The sequence below is a fragment of the Ascaphus truei genome, chromosome 3 (assembly GCF_040206685.1).
Source record: "Ascaphus truei isolate aAscTru1 chromosome 3, aAscTru1.hap1, whole genome shotgun sequence".
Classification (NCBI taxonomy): domain Eukaryota; kingdom Metazoa; phylum Chordata; class Amphibia; order Anura; family Ascaphidae; genus Ascaphus; species Ascaphus truei.
In genome coordinates, this window is record NC_134485.1 from 327,993,510 (window position 1) to 328,007,465 (window position 13,956).

Consider the following 13,956-nt stretch of genomic DNA (forward strand, 5'->3'; position numbering starts at 1 on the left):
GCACGCGCGTTATAAGTCAATTTCTGTGACAAAAGTCAAAGAAGTTTCACTTACTATGCGCGTGCACAGCACACACAGCTTTTTTTTTTGATCCTTCTTGGATAAACACTGTAATACGCATATACCTCTATCCCTTCCGAGCACCTGCTTATTTGAATATTAATTGTTATACAAGAGGATGAGCGGTCTCATCCCCTTTAAAGTATTGTATAGAACACCTCGTTATGCAGTTTTTAAATATATGTAAAAGGACCAGTATGGATGAGTGTGAATATTATAAGGAAAATAAAGAATAGCGACAAAAGGATCCAAGCCCCATTATAATACATGTGACCAGCGCTTAGGGAAATAGGACGTGATTTCATTATAGTATATAGGGCAAATGCTGTGGGGAACTCGTGTGATCTAATGGCAATAAACACAATTTTTGTGTCATTCTTACCGGTCTTCCACAAATGGGTTTACTCTGCAAGCTTCAATCAGGAACTTGACCACATCCACATGTCCTTGTGGGGAAAAAACAAGACATTCATACTCTGGCAGATAAGGGATGGCGCGGTACTATGCACGTTATATATCATTCTGACTATATACACTTCATTTACATGCATCCAGATTCCATACGCCTGTCTATTTCATCAGACCGTCTACATTACTCCTTCCTTCATGGGGGAGAGTGCATCACCCAGTCTCTGTACCTTCAGCAGCTGCCACGTGTAGAGCCGTTCGGTGGTCATAGTCCTTCTGCTCCATGTCCATGGCTAAAAGCGCAAACCTGTGACAGAAAGTAAATGTCCTGCTAAGTGGCCAATGGAATGTCTCCCTCCAGCAACATGAGACTCCGTCATAGAGAAAATAGAGGGTGGTGGAATTATTTAATCCTAAATGACAATGTCACTAATTATCCTCAAGTAATACATGTGATTTTCTGGGCAGAGAGGAATTGCTGCTTGTTGTGCATTACAACATACAGTACAATGCGAGTCATTGAGACCCAGAGTTGTATAATCAAAACATTCTGGTATATTATTGTTATATGTAAGGCCCAGGCCATGGTTAGTGCTTGCTTGCCTGAGCGTGCTCTCGCTTGCTGATGCTTGCCACTGAGCCCCTACAGCCGCAATTAGAGCGGCTTTAGTAGGGGCTACCGCACGCTTGCGGAAGCGCAGGTCTTAGGGGAATTTAAAATTCCCCCGCTTGCCGGCGCGACAGGCCGGTCACGTGAGCGGTTCACCCAATGAGGGCGAACCAGCTCCGTGACGTCACTGGCCCGCCCCCGGCCAGTAACGCGCCCGCCCCGGGCCCGCCCCCTGACGGCCCGCTGACAGCGCGTGCGGTAAGCAACCGCAAGGCCAGGGAAAGCACCCGCTTTCCCTGAGCCTCAGCGCGCCTCAGCGAGCGAGCAGGGAGCATGGACTCAGCTTAACTGACAGTGTATGCTGCAATGTGGGAGGAACTCATTGTATTTAGAAACTAGTCTTTTACCTCTAAAGTGTATGAGGAGCCATCTAAACCAAAAGACCAAAAAGGGGATCACTGCCAGCGATTGATTCAATTATTTTTACATTTACTTGATAACATGTAACTAATGTCTGAGGTTAAAGCTGCAGTTCAGTCAATATCCTGCATGTGTGTTTTTTTTAATAAATCAGTTCTGTAGTAAGAAAAAATACTTTTAGCATTTTCTGTTTTAAAAAAAACAACTTTTAAAGACCAATTTTCTTGTATTCTATTTTAACAGCCATTTGCTAAGGCACTGCCCCTTCATGTCCTGTCACAAGCCCTGGCACACCCCTCTGTCAGCCCTGCCCTCCCTCTAGCACATGTCAGTGCAGGATTGCTCATGAATATTCATGAGCTTCCACTGACAGACAAGCAGAATATAAACAGATCCCTTCACTAATTATGTCACCAAATTTCGACCTATCAATACATGGAGATGAATTGACCTGCAGCTATGCAGTTCTTTAGGTAATTAAGATTGCACACATAAAACTATTGAAGTAAAAAAATAAATTTAAAAAAAAAAAAGACTGAACTGCAGCTTTAAGACTGAAATGCCGATAGAATAAATTGTATTAAAAACACTTGTATTAATTGTTGGAGTGCCTGCTATCGCCTTCTGGGCATTTGTTACAGTCTTCAGTAATTCTAGAGACAAATGAAGCCTCACGTAGTAAACGTTGATGGCTGCTAGTACATTCATTGTTATAACATGTCCACAAAAGTATGTAGTCAACTGAATGACATTTATTTAGTTAAATATCATTGTCAACCAAATAGATGTTTATGAAACTTTTGTTAAAAAAAAACTACTTATCAGTCAGTTTTTAGACATCATGTTATTGTTACAAAGCGGTCTCCATACACATTTATTTATAAAATGTTTTACCAGGAAGTAATACATTAAGCGTTACCTCTCGTTTTCAAGTATGTCCTGGGCACAGAGTTATGACAAATAATACATGGTTACAAATACATAGTTACAGTAAGTGAACAGGGTATACATTATATACAAGACATTGCATGCAGTTAGAAATAATATATATTATAGGGGTATGTAACAGTTACAGGCCAGATTGCAATGCAGTCACCTACTGGCAAAATCCTGTATGTGTGACGCTCTGTATGTGTGACGCTCTGTATGGCTGGCGCTCTGTATAGGTGGCGCTCTGTATGGGTGGCACAGAGTGGCGCTCTGTATGGGTGGCGCTCTGTATGGGTGGCGCTCTGTATGGGTGGCGCTCTGTATGGGTGGCGCTCTGTATGGGTGGCGCAGAGTGGCGCTCTGTATGGGTGGCGCTCTGTATGGCTGGCGCTGTGTATAGGTGGCGCTCTGTATGGCTGGCGCTCTGTATAGGTGGCGCTCTGTATGGGTGGCGCAGAGTGGCGCTCTGTATGGGTGGCGCAGAGTGGCGCTCTGTATGGGTGGCGCTCTGTATGTGTGGCGCTCTGTATGGGTGGAGCTCTGTATGGGTGGCGCTCTGTATGGGTGGAGCTCTGTATGTGTGGCGCTCTGTATGGGTGGAGCTCTGTATGGGTGGCGCTCTGTATGGGTGACGCTCTGTATGGGTGACGCTCTGTATGGGTGACGCTCTGTACTGTATATGTGACGCTCTGTATGTGTGACACTGTATTTGTGACACTGAATTTGTGACACTAGTCTGTGTGGCAGTCGCTGAAAGCAAAAGGGGAGAAGGACCTGGAGCAACGTGATTATTACCTAATTAAGGTGGGGTGTGCAGCACAGAAAGATTAAGTACATTTGTCCAAAATCAAAGAGGGGAAGTAGCAGAGGCAGCAGCCGAACTCCCACGCTTGTGTACTGCCTTTTAAAAAAAAAAGTTTAAACGTAAAAGTGGAATTGGACCTGGTGCTCCTACTTTACTATCCTAGGACATAGCCACCAGTACTGCCATAGCTTTACACTTCTGCACCCCATGTCAAAACAATGTGTATCAGGAGGAGGCACCTAATGCAGCATATTTATCCTGTAACACTGATGTAGAGAGGTATCTAAAGGCCAGATAATCTTAATATATAAAATCGAATGGTTAGTGAGGTTAGTGCTATCTGCGGTGAATCTGATTGGTCCGTGACTCATTGGCTAAGAGGTACGCCCCACTGTGACATCACCTCCTTCACTCTCACACACTTGCAGTCACACCACACGGCCAGAACCTCTGAGGACTCCTTGGTACACAGTCACCCCCTCACACTCACACACTCAGTGTCACACTCAAAACTGTACACACACTCACACTCAACCCTGTACACACACACACACAGTCACCCCTGTGTACACACACATTCACAGTCACCCCTGTGAAACAACAACCTGTACACACACACACACACACACACACACACACACACACACACACACACACACACACACACACACACACACACACACACACACACACACACACACACACTCTCAGCCCTGTGTACACACACACACTGTCAGGCCTGTGTACACACACACACACTCTCACCCCTGTGTACACACACACACCCCCTCCGCTCACCTCTCCCGGCGCTCCCGCTCCCCTCATCTCCATCCCCGGCGGGGGAACAGGCAGCGGACCTCGCGGCGCCTCATCTCCATCCCCGCGCAGCGGACCCCCTTCCTCCCTCGCGATGCGCCTAAGAAGGCGGCGGCGCCGAGTGACAAGATGTCCCTGTGCACACGCGCGCACATTACACCCCCTCCGCTCACCTCTCCCGGCGCTCCCGCTCCCCTCATCTCCATCCCCGGCGGGGGAACAGGCAGCGGACCTCGCTGCGCATCATCTCCATCCCCGCGCAGCGGACCCCCTTCCTCCCTCGCGGCGGCGCCGAGTGAGATGTCCCTGTGCACACGCGCGCACATTACACCCCCTCCGCTCACCTCTCCCGGCGCTCCCGCTCCCCTCATCTCCATCCCCGGCGGGGGAACAGGCAGCGGACCTCGCGGCGCCTCATCTCCATCCCCGGCGGGGGAACAGGCAGCGGACCCCCTTCCTCCCTCGCGATGCGCCTAAGATGGCGGCGGCGCCGACTGAGAAGATGGCGGCGGCCGGAAGTAGTTCCCTCGCGGCGCCGAGTGACAAGATGGCGGCGGCCTGAACTACAGGTAGGCGTCGCGTGTGTGTCGCTCTAGGTGACGTGTGTGTGTGTGTCTCACTGTGTGTCTGTGTGACAGTGTGTGTGTGTGACACTGTGTGTGTGTGTGACACTGTGTGTGTGTGTGTGTGTGTGTGTGACACTGTGTGTGTGTGTGTCACACTGTGTGTGTGTCTTGCCCCCCCTGCCTTTCATGCCCCCCCCGCCTTTCACGCCCCCCCGTCTTTCACGCCCCCCCCCGCCTTTCACGCCCCCCCCGCCTTTCACGCCCCCCCCCGCCTTTTACGCCCCCCCCGCCTTTCACGCCCCCCCCCGCCTTTCACGCCCCCCCCCGCCTTTCACGCACCCCCCGCCTTTCACGCCCCCCCCCGCCTTTCACGCCCCCCCCGCCTTTCACGCCCCCCCCCTGCCTTTCACGCCCCCCCCCTGCCTTTCACGCCCCCCCCCTGCCTTTCACGCCCCCCCCTGCCTTTCACGCCCCCCCTGCCTTTCACGCCCCCCCCTGCCTTTCACGCCCCCCCTCACGGCCTCCGGGCAACGCCGGGTATATCAGCTAGTAATTAATAAAAATGGAGACAAATGTATTATTCCCTGTAACGTAAGACGGAGCCATTCCACACATCACTCTGCCATTATATCATGATCCTTAAATTGCATCAGATCTGAAAGGCCCTTTGTACTGTATGCACCAAAGCCACCCTCACCTCCTCAGTGCAGAGACGTCGCCACTGTAGGCTGCAAAGAGAAGGTTCACCACTGTCTTGTTCTGAAGAGAGAGAGGATGTGGAGATCAGCAAGACCCGAACCAACAGTTTGAGGCTAAATTTCTATCCCTGAACCGCTGTGCCAATAAAGCCAAGTGCATATGATTTGTACTTGTAACACTGTCATTAACCACTTTCTAATACGCCGCAGGCCCATCTGTTAGCAAAGGGGTTCAATACTGCCAGTGAAGTGCTGCTAAACTATCACTACCTTAGGATGAATGCACTCAGGGCTCAGTGATGGCTGCCTTGAGCAATTACCAGCTTTTGAGATGCTATTTGCAGCTCTAATAGAATTAATTCAATGGGAGAGTTTGACGTCCATAATAAAATATTCCCCAATTACGTACCACTTAGCCCACAGGGAAACTGCATTATGGTTAAGAACTCCGTGTCACACAGGAAGATCCCAAACCGTTAGGAAGGAGTAATTAATAATAAACAAACCAAGAATCGAGAGATGTTTCAAGTTTGTGATGGGCCAGCATGATATAGGTGAAAGAGAGGCTCCTGTGGTCTCAGAAGAATAGGTATCAAAAGACCTATAATTAACTTGCATTTTGTTTCACAAGCTGCAGAACGCCCAGTTATCTCAGGTGTTCTTCAATTCAGACCATGAAATAAGACAACCCAGGTTTTTGGCAGCCACAACATGATCTCTTAACTCTCCACCATAAGTGTATGCACAAGATCCCATATTTTACTGTATTGAATAGTTTTTTTTTACCCGTGTTTCCCCCCTCTCCTTCCGGGGGTCCAGCTTACGAATGCAGTGCCTCAGGTTGTCATAATTATGGAAATTGAAGAGAGACACCAGTTCCTGTTGGGTGCAAAAAGACTGCATATTACTTGTCTATACTCTCTGTCTTCCACTCATTTCTGGGGGAAATGGACACTTGTAGCGTCTATTAGAACTAAACATGATATTGTTCGTAAGATATTCAATGTAAACAAAAAGGCATTTCAGCAGTACTGTATATCCTTTAGGTGAAAGCTGTCAAATTGGTAGAAATTTCAAGTGAGATTTTTTTTTCTGTAGAATTTTTGGATCGGATCCCGGCCCATGTGGCATTTCTTCATTTGTGATTATGGTCTTTGTCTACCCTAGGGGACCGAGATGTTGGCTTTGTTACCACAATATGTAGAATATATGTTTATTTTTTTGTTTTAAATGTAAATATCCTATGCGGTAGAAGAGCTCAGCTCTATTCAATTTAATTCAACTAAAATTTCCTCCAGAAGGAAGGAATGTCATACTGTAGTATATTGAATAGAGGCCTATGTGGTTATTTAGAGAGCTGTCATTTAACTTTTTGAAGCTAATCAGAGCCTAATAAAAAAAAGTTTTAAGAACCTGTACAACCTTTATTAGACAGTGTCACGATAAAGCAATGTATATTTAAATGTTGTGTGAAAGTATGCCAACCTAGGGGCAGGCCAAAAAATATTATTGAGAGAGGGGGTGGGGAGGGGGGGGGGGGACAAGGTACTCCAGCAGAGGTGTCGGCCCCTAAATCAATCCTGACAGTGACAGCGTAATTGGGATGTAGAGTGAGGTTTTGTAGTGCTCTGCGGGAAAATTAGTTATAATGCAGCCAGTTATTAGACACACACATAAGTGTGTACAGGCATACACCGGTTTAAGGACACTCACTTTAAGTACACTCGCAAGTAAGGACATATCGCCCAATAGGCAAACGGCAGCTCACGCATGCGCCTGTCAGCACGTCCTGAACAGCAATACTGGCTCCCTACCTGTACCGAAGCTGTGCGCAAGGGGGGAAAGAGGGAGAAAAGGGATAGGGAGAGAGGGAGAAGGGATTGGGGAGAGAGAGGGAGAATGGGTTGCGGAGAGAGAGAGGGAGAAGGGATTGGGGAGAAAGAGGGGATTGGAGAGAGAGAATTCACGAGAGAGAGATAAGGGATGGGAAAGTTAGAGAGAGAAAAGGGATGCCGGCAGAGAAGGAAATAGAGGTGGGATGGGGAGAAAGGTAGATAGAGGGGGGAAAGGAGAGAGATACCAGCAACGTTTACCTATTTTTTTTATAAGGAAACTTAAGAAAAACAGTGTACATGTAAGTTATAGTTGTCAAGGGAGAGGGGATTTGGCCCGGGATTAAAGGGGTTACAGCCCATTTGGCCACCCCCTACTCTCACCTGGGAAGCAAGGGGTTAACTGGACTGGGGTCCAGTAATATGTTTTTGCCTTGCTTCAGCCATCCAACTGTTTATTCCCCTGTATAAATGTATTGTCTCATTCTAGTGTTTGCACCAACACATACACTAGGGTTGATGTGGGAGGGAAGGGGTTAATGCTAATTTAGTGATTATAGCCCTTTGTTCCCTTTTCCCGCCTTTTCAGGCTCCATTTTGCAGCCTTCCATAGGTTGCCATTGAGACTCCATGCATTCTGATGGCAGAAGTAGCGGTTTTGGACCTGTTTTCCAGCGACGACCAGTAGGTGGCGTCCGAGAGGAGGAGCGGTGGTTTCCCATTGTAAGTCAATGGGGCCTTTGACTTCAATGGAGATTCCTCGACGCCGGCCTCGAGGAAAAGGTTGGCAGCCATCCAAACCGCAGACCGAAAAAGCGGATACAATGTCTTTGAAAAGAATTTAATCACTTCGGTCAAGTTCAATGACAATTGGCGTGGGAATCTTAGGTTCTAGGGCACCTGGGAATAAAATTCTGGTTGCCCCTAGCCCCTAGGAACTCCCACACACAACCCCCACTGGGTCCAGGAATGAGAGACCCCCGTAAAGGGTCGAGCGGAGAAGGAGGGTCGCACCATTGACTTTAATGGCGTAGCGGAGGTCCCATTGAATCCAATGGCGGCGTGCGCCCATGCATTGTCTATGGCGGCGCTGGCCATTGATTCCAATGGGGAAAAGCCGCGTGGCGTAAAAACGACTAAGTGTGAAATGATGAAAAATGTAAGTCCATATCTCCGGTTTTGGAATGACCAGAGGGATGGGATTTGGGTGGCATGTAGCCAAGGTTCCAGCTTTAATGCGTGGCCATTCCCAGCCCTCTCCGATCAACCAGACGGAGTGTGGGCGAATGTAAAGATTTGTGGTTTTTCCCATAGACTTCAATGGCGGCGGTTTCCCCATTGAAAGTCTATGGCGGGGAACTCCATTGACTGCAACGGCGGAGTTGCTCCATTGAAACCCATGGCGGCGGAGCCCGTTGTTTTCAATGGGGAAAGAGTGAAAAGTAGAGATTCATTTTTAAAGGGACGAATCCTGTATTTTAATTTTTTTTTAAAGTGCATTTATGTATCTCCGGTTCTGGAGGTCGCAGAGAGTTGAAATTTGGCCACTATGTAGAGCCACTGTAGGCATTAATAACTGGCAATTTTCGACCCACTGAGCCTACCAGAACGGAACCTATTAATATGTGAAGATATTAAACTGTATATGGTATTTTGGATCTGCTCTGAAAATGCAGACCCCATCTGCTATGCTAATAGGTCAGGAAGGGCAGCCGGATGGTTTAGCATAAGCCCTCTGATCAAAGGTTAACCGCCCTGATTGTTTACACTAGGGCCAGGAACAAAGAAGTTGAGTGGTTTGCAAGTGTCCTAGTTCACACCTGCAGGGGAAGTAGAATCTACTTCAAAGAGATTTTGCTAGCCAGCTCGGCGCCTAGGGTTAAAGAGATGGGTTTGAGATGGTATAAAAATGAGGCTCAGCCTATGCTCTATGTCTTCTGTGATATTCAAGATTGCTGTATGAACTGCCAGTTCAGATTTGACTGTTTCATCATTCCATCTTAAGTAAGTGTCTATATTTTGTTTGTTATTTGTATAACTTGTGTGTTCACCTTTTTCAAGGAATAAATTATATTTGATCATATCTCAGCCGTGTTCAGTTCAACCCAGGTATTTTTGGTGTAAATTATATCTTGTCATAAAGTTACCGTGACAAGCATATAATAAACTGGTGGCAGCGGGGGGACTGAACTGAACCTGTATTACAGTTTACTGCGGGACTCTGTAATACAGTTGGAACTCGGGTGAATTGCGAGTTCCTAAGGCTAAAGATATTGGACACACAGTGTACAACATATAACGCAAGATATGGCACCTCCTGACTGTTCCCCTACTTGTGAGAAGCATTGCCTCCAGAACCAAAGTGCCAGCCATCCGTGTGACTGGAGCCGGGCACCGAGACCGGGGGAGTGCCTCAAGTCGGCGCGGGGACCAGCAGCCGGCAAGGCTGAGAGAGAGGCGGCGATCAGTGAGCACGAAACCCGGCAGGCTGAGCAAAGATCCACAGCTGCAGCCGCTGTAACCACCAAACCGCCCGGAGAGCAGGGAATGGACCCAGCTCCGGACGGCAGAGACTTGTGGAGGGAGCGGAGACCTTGGGAGTCCCACAGCCGGAGAGGTATCGGCCGTTGCGGCGGCCCTCCATTTTCCCTGGAATAGCTTTCACTGTTGTCTGTGTGGGGAGGGATGTAGTCCCAGGCGGAGCAGAACGAGCTACAGAAGCTGGTGATGTCCCGACCCACTTACCCCCTCCCTGAGCCCGGCGCTCAAGCAACTCCACCCTGGACTCAGCAGCCTCTTGCGGGGGGTAGTCCACCTGCGGCGGAGATGCTCCGGAATGAGCCCGGCACTCGAGCAACTCCGCCTTGGACTCAGCAGCCTCTTGCGGGGGGTAGTCCTCCGGCGGCGGAGAAGCTCTGGCAGAAGCGGCGGTGTTACCGCTGCCACAAAGGGGGCCACTTCAAAGCCCAATGTCCGGACCGTGCGCGGACGGGCGAAAAAGCCCCTCAGGGCCAGCGCTCACGAGCTGCGGAAAAGATGACCCAGTTAGCGGCATCCTCTGATGGCTCCCACCCAGCCGGGGAGACAACCCTTCGCGGGACGTTCCCTGGAGAACCTGGCCGGGCTGCATTGGCAACAGCGGCGGAGAGCGGCAGCCATCCATCGGACCCCGGCGGCGAACCGGCGGCGGCGGAGAAGAAGCCGCCATTCCGGAATCCTGCCGGCGGCAACTTTATTTGGGGGGAGGGTTGGGGTGTGCGGGAGGTGGGTGTTTCACATTGTTTGGCAGAGTCGGCGATTCCCAGCGATGACCGGAGCCCCACAATCCACGCTGGCGACCCTGTACCACAGCCGGGTACTGTTGCCTCAGCTACCCGGGGCTCGCCCATGGCGGCGACGGCGGCGGAAGAGCCGCGATTCCGGGAAAGTGCCGGAACCCTTTCTGAGTGGGGGAGGGACAGGGTTTGCGGGAGGGGGTTATTTTACCTGGTTTGGATGGAGCCGTGTTACTCCACAAAGACCTGGGACCCTTGTCCTGCACCATTGTACCTGTTCCAAACCCGGGCGCTGTTGCGGCAGCGGCCCGTTGCTTCCCGGCCCAGATGATGCCGGCGGCGGCCACTCCAGTCCCCCTGCAATCGGGACCAATGAAGGCGGCGGTCTCTGCGGGGACCAGCGAGGTTAGCCAGACCAAGTCGCAGATTGACCCTGACTTATTTTTTCCTATGACTGTACCCTGTTGTTTCACTATAGGGGTGACCGGGGGGTGGCAGGAGATAGGGGTACCAGGGGAAGGGAAGGAAGGGCAGCTTGTAGGGCAGCTAGGCTTCCCCATTACCCTGGCAGAGCAGCAAGGGGTCTCTCAGTTAAGAGCCCCACTGTTGCAGCCTTGCTATGGGCTGGAGGTATCAGGGGTTGTGGCAAAGTTAGACCACCCCAGGGTTACCTACCGGCCAGGAGCTAAGGTAGGTGCATCTGCACCAGCAACCCTGAGCTCCCCTCCGATAATGAGGGCACAGCTTCAGGGTGAGGGGCTAGCCCCGTTACCACCCAGCTCTAGGGTAGGATTGCCTGGTAGAGGGTTGGTTGGGCCAGTGGGAACCGGGGAGGGAAGGCAGCAAGTGAGCCATCCAGATCTCCCCATTACCCTGGCAGAGCATCAAGGGGTCTCTCGGTTTAGAGCCCCACTGTTGTCGCCTGGCTATGGGCTGGAGGTATCAGGGGCAGTGGCACAGTTAGCCCACCCCCAGATTACCTACCAGCCAGGAGCCAAGGCAGGTGCTTCTGCACTAGTGCCCCTGGGCTCCTCTCCGGTAATGGGGAGGCAGTGTCAGGGAGATGGCCTCACTCAGGTGTCCTTAGGGTCCAGGTTAGGATTAGCTTGGGAGAAGCGGAGTGAGGGAAGGCTGCAGGTAGGTAGCCAGCACCAGGTCTCAGTAGGAGAAGAAGGGCTAGTGGTAGCCGGGGAGGGAAAGCAGCAGGTATGGCAGCTAGAGTTCCCCATTACCCTGGCAGAGCCTCAGGGGGTCTCTCAGATCAGCAACCCCCTGTTGCAGCCTGGCTATGGGCTGGGGGTATCATGGGCAGTGGCAAGCTTGTGCCACCCCAGGGATACCTGCCAGCCAAGAGCTAAGGCGGTTGCATCTGGAGGGGTGCCCCTGAGCTCATCCCTGGTAAGGGGGAGACAAGGTCAGGGAGGTAAGTGCACTCAGGTAGTTCCAGTGTCTGGGTTAGGATTGCCCAGGGGGGAGAGGAGTGCAGGTGGGCTGCAGGGAGGTAAGCAGCAGGAGTCATCAGCAGGGGCTGAGGTGCTGGGCCTGGGGGAGCCTAGGCAGGGAGACGCTGTGGAACAGGGGGGATAGGAGGTCAGTGGGGTGTCAGGCAGCTGGCAGAAGCTACGGATGGGCCAGTTAGGCAGGAGGTCCCTTGTGCTGACTTACCAGGAGTGACCCCCCTGACAGATTCCCCAGGGTTCCCAGAGGTAGGACCATGGGTAGGTAGGCAGCCAGGAGCAGTAGCCAGGGCTAGGTGGGTACAGCAGAGGGTTCTGTCCCCAGGGCAGCTACAGGATAGTGACATAGCCCTTTCCCAGACTTGGTTGACAGGAAAGCGACGGTCTGTGCTTGATAGCTGGTTTCTCGCTGGTGCAGAGACATGCCAGTCTCTGGGCAGTATGCAGCCTGGTCTGCAGAGGTGCCCCTTCACGATGGACTTGGTTCACCAGGGTGGGGGGCAGAGGGTAGCAATGGAGAATGCCCAGCGGCCACGGTGGAGCCCTGCTCAGCAGGATCTGGACTTCACTGTCCACTATGGCCAGGACAATGTACTGGACAATGCCGGAGGACAATGTTGCCAGGCCAACCCCTCAGGACTTATTGAGTGCTTCAAGGATGCCAGTGGTGTCCCAGTGCCAGGGGAGACAGCTGGGTCACAAGGCACCCATTGAGCAGGGGAGGTGTCAAGGGAGAGGGGATTTGGGCCGGGATTAAAGGTGTTACACCCCATTTGGCCACCCCCTACTCTCACCTGGGAAGCAAGGGGTTAACTGGACTGGGGTCCAGTAATGTGTTTTTGCCTTGCTTCAGCCATCCAACTGTTTATTCCCCTGTATAAATGTATTGTCTCATTCTAGTGTTTGCACCAACACATACACTATGGTTGATGCGGGAGGGAAGGGGTTAATGCTAATTTAGTGATTATAGCCCTTTGTTCCCTTTTCCCGCCTTTTCAGGCTCCATTTTGCAGCCTTCCATAGGTCGCAATTGAGACTCCATGCATTCTAATGGCAGAAGTAGCGGTTTTGGACCTGTTTTCCAGTGACGACCAGCAGGTGGCGTCCGAGAGGAGGAGCAGCGGTTTCCCATTGTAAGTCAATGGGGCCATTGACTTCAATGGAGACTCCTCGACGCCGGTCTCGAGGAAAAGGTTGGCAGCCATCCAAACCGCAGACCGCAAAAGCGGATACAATGTCTTTGAAAAGAGTTTAATCACTTCGGTCAAGTTCAATGACAATTGGCGTGGGAATCTTAGGTTCTAGGGCACCTGGGAATAAAATTCTGGTTGCCCCTAGCCCCTAGGAACCCCCACACACGATCCACACCGGGTCCAGGAATGAGAGACCCCCGTAAAGGGTCGAGCGGAGAAGGAGGGTCGCGCCATTGATTTTAATGGCGGAGCGGAGGTCCCATTGAATCCAATGGCGGCGTGCGCCCATGCATTGTCTATGGCGGCGCTGGCCATTGATTCCAATGGGGAAAAGCCGCGTGGCGTAAAAACGGCTAAGTTGTGAAATGATGAAAAATGTAAGTCCATATCTCCGGTTCTGGAATGACCAGAGGGATGGGATTTGGGTGGCATGTAGCCAATCCGGCTTTAATGCGTGGCCATTCCCAGCCCTTTCCGATCAACCAGACGGAGTGTGGGCGAATGTAAAGATTTGTGGTTTTTCCCATAGACTTCAATGGCGGCGGTTTCCCCATTGAAAGTCTATGGCGGGGAACCCCATTGACTGCAATGGCGGAGTTGCTCCATTGAAACCCATGGCGGCGGAGCCCGTTGTTTTCAATGGGGAAAGAGTGAAAAGCAGAGATTCATTTTTAAAGGGTTGAATCCTGTATTTTAAAATGTTTTAAAGTGCATTTATGTATCTCCGGTTCTGGAGGTCACAGAGAGTTGAAATTTGGCTACTATGTAGAATCACTGTAGGCATTAATAACTGGCAATTTTAGACCCACTGAGCCCACCAGAACGGAACCTATTAATATGTGAAGATATTAAACTGTATATGGTATTTTGGATCTGCTCTGAAAAT

General features: G+C 50.9%; 1 protein-coding gene across 4 annotated transcripts in view; it reads right to left on the reverse strand.

Annotated features, from left to right (window-relative positions):
* The window catches only part of GLS2 (glutaminase 2), a 60,813-nt gene that overhangs the window by 3,655 nt on the left and 43,202 nt on the right, over window positions 1-13,956 (reverse strand). For all 4 annotated transcript variants that reach the window (XM_075591410.1, XM_075591409.1, XM_075591407.1 and 1 more), the window contains 4 exons: window positions 6,100-6,192; window positions 5,313-5,374; window positions 699-775; window positions 443-506 (listed from right to left, as the gene is read on the reverse strand). In XM_075591410.1, the coding sequence (XP_075447525.1) occupies window positions 443-506; window positions 699-775; window positions 5,313-5,374; window positions 6,100-6,192 (296 nt within the window). The remainder of the gene's footprint in view (window positions 1-442; window positions 507-698; window positions 776-5,312; window positions 5,375-6,099; window positions 6,193-13,956) is intronic.